Below are 2,301 nucleotides of genomic sequence, written 5' to 3'. Positions count from 1 at the left end.
CTAAAATTAGGGTGCAATTTTAGCCTGGGAAATGGAGTGGGTGTTGCAAAAAAGCAAAGAAATTAGAAATAGATTTTTATGGGTGTCTGCTCCAGACACATCCCACCTCTTGCAGGTTTTTGTCTGGCAAGGCTGTCCCAAATATCATCACTCAGGAAAGTCCTGCCTATTCAGTTACTTTCTGCCRTTGTCAGTTCCTGGAAATTTTCCTTTCTTCTTCTAAAATGAGAATTTTTTTTTTTTTATTTATTAAATTTTCTAAAATTATCTTCTTTATTTTCACTGGCTCCTAGGTCTGGCTGGTAACRACTCACGTAAGTCTGGACAATAATTTGGTTACAGAGCTTTCAGAAAGGTCTCTGGTGAAATGCACGTCGCTGCACAAGGCAAGGCTGCACAAAATACAGATTTCCTCCCAGCAGAGGCAGCTGCAGCTTGAAAAATCAGCTTTTTGATGGTGTCTAATTAATTTTTTGCCAGGGACAGTGAGCCAGGCAGGCCAGGGCAGTGCTGAAGGGCTGTAAAAGCTGTTGGGACCTGCTCTGCCCCACCACAGGTGCTTGGCCTGGCCTGGGGCTGTTTCTCTTTGTTTTCAGCCCTTTTCCTTCCATTTTTTGTTTTATCCTTAACCTCTGTCTTAGCATTGGTCTCTAAAACACTCCTGAAAAATTCCTGATTTCAATATATTCTCTTGTGAGTAGTTCTGTCACAGAAATGTATATTTTAATAGTCATGATCCTCATCAAGAATAAAAACAGTCACCTCATGATGCTGTAAGATCAGTTAACTGCACAGGAGGAGCTTTTTAAATTGATCTTTTTTAATGTGGGATGTGAATTCACAAAGAAAATTGAACCACAATGGGMATATTCCCCTTGATCCAAGTGTGATAAATGTCAGCAAGAGTTATGAACACGCAGAAATTGAAGAGCAGAACCTCCTGCATGAAATGAGACTGTCCAAACAATCTTTTGGGGACAGAATGATTTACCAGAGCTTGGTAGATCCATTTTATGTTCAGTAAGTGAAAACATGGCTTTGTTCCCCTGGAAATCCCAAAACTGCTCTCATGTCCAGCTGCACATCTGTGTTATCCTGGGCCCTGAACAGGTTGAGCTCAGATTGCAGTTTGGGAATGGAATCTCTGCCTGGGCTGTCTTTTGATCTCAGTTCTCTGAATTCTGAAAGTGAAGGTACTCTAGCTCTGAGGAGTTTCAKYGTTTTCACACRAACTTGGATGCTCTGCAGCCTCCTYGTCTATCAGGGGCTCTGAGTGTTTCCAGCACTACTGATAATTATTTCCCTCAAAGATATACAGGTTATCTTCCTCAGTGTTTCTAAAGGCCTTTCCCCCCCTTGTTTTATGTACTTTGGGATTTTGAGGGACAATATTCTAGGGAAATTTCGAACAAGACACAGCAAGTGAACTCCAGGATTTATCGTGAGATACTTTGTAGTTGCAGAATTATCTTTATCTGGTCCTTACTTGTCATCTCCGACATGAAGTGAATTTCCCCAAATATTGTAACAAAAGGTTTGGCTGGTGGCAAATTAGCACTTTAGTTATCCAATGAAATAAGTCTAGGACAATAGTAAAAAAGTAAAACTTCTCACCAAGAGACAATATTTTAGATTAATTCAGGACAGAGGCAAAAAGCAGCATGTGCTATTCTCTACAGGAAATTCAGAAGAGAGAACTCAATGTTCTTTCTTGTCAGACACTGCCTACGAAAGTTAACTACAACAAACCACTGATTTATGCAATCAAAAACTTGCTGCACTGTGCACGGAGCTGTTAAGGAGAGAAAATACCAAGTTAGGAACAAGTGAAAACTCTGCAGACTCTTCCTTTCACTTCTTCTTTCTGAGCATCGAATTATGGCCACAGAAACTCTTAAAATCAGGCAATTTTTGGTCTATTTTGCTGTGTTTTAATATGGGACAGAACATCTGTAACTTCTATGATGGAAAAAAAAAATCACTGAAAATTCAGTTCCCTGGTCTCAGCAGAACTTGGAGCAGTTTATTCTGTCCTGGTAACCCATCCCAGTATCACAGAGATGCTGACAGAGAGGTTGTGCTGGTGCTGACCACAGAAAGGGTCTCAGGGGATCCTCCACCACGAAAATTGGAAGCCCTGTGGGAATAAATTTTTGTGTGTTTTTCTGTTAGTAAAGGCCAGAATGCAAACCACCTCACTTTGACCAAGCAAGAGCCTTCTCTCGAGGAGATGAAGCTGAAACATCAGCAGCACCTGCAGAGCATTTRTTGGGGACATCACCCAGATCGAGTCCTGGGATG

General features: G+C 41.2%; 1 protein-coding gene across 1 annotated transcript in view; it reads left to right on the top strand.

Annotated features, from left to right (window-relative positions):
- The first annotated feature begins 982 nt into the window (after positions 1-982).
- The window catches only part of TMC3 (transmembrane channel like 3), a 21,567-nt gene continuing 20,248 nt past the window's right edge, over positions 983-2,301 (top strand). Inside the window, exon 1 of the mRNA XM_057365798.1 lies at positions 983-1,020. Within this exon, the coding sequence (XP_057221781.1) occupies positions 983-1,020 (38 nt within the window). The remainder of the gene's footprint in view (positions 1,021-2,301) is intronic.

The sequence above is a fragment of the Malurus melanocephalus genome, unplaced genomic scaffold, assembly GCF_030028575.1.
Source record: "Malurus melanocephalus ecotype Western Australia unplaced genomic scaffold, MMel_1.1 scaffold_58, whole genome shotgun sequence".
Taxonomy (NCBI): Eukaryota; Metazoa; Chordata; class Aves; order Passeriformes; family Maluridae; genus Malurus; species Malurus melanocephalus.
This window is presented reverse-complemented; position numbering and strand designations above follow the sequence as displayed.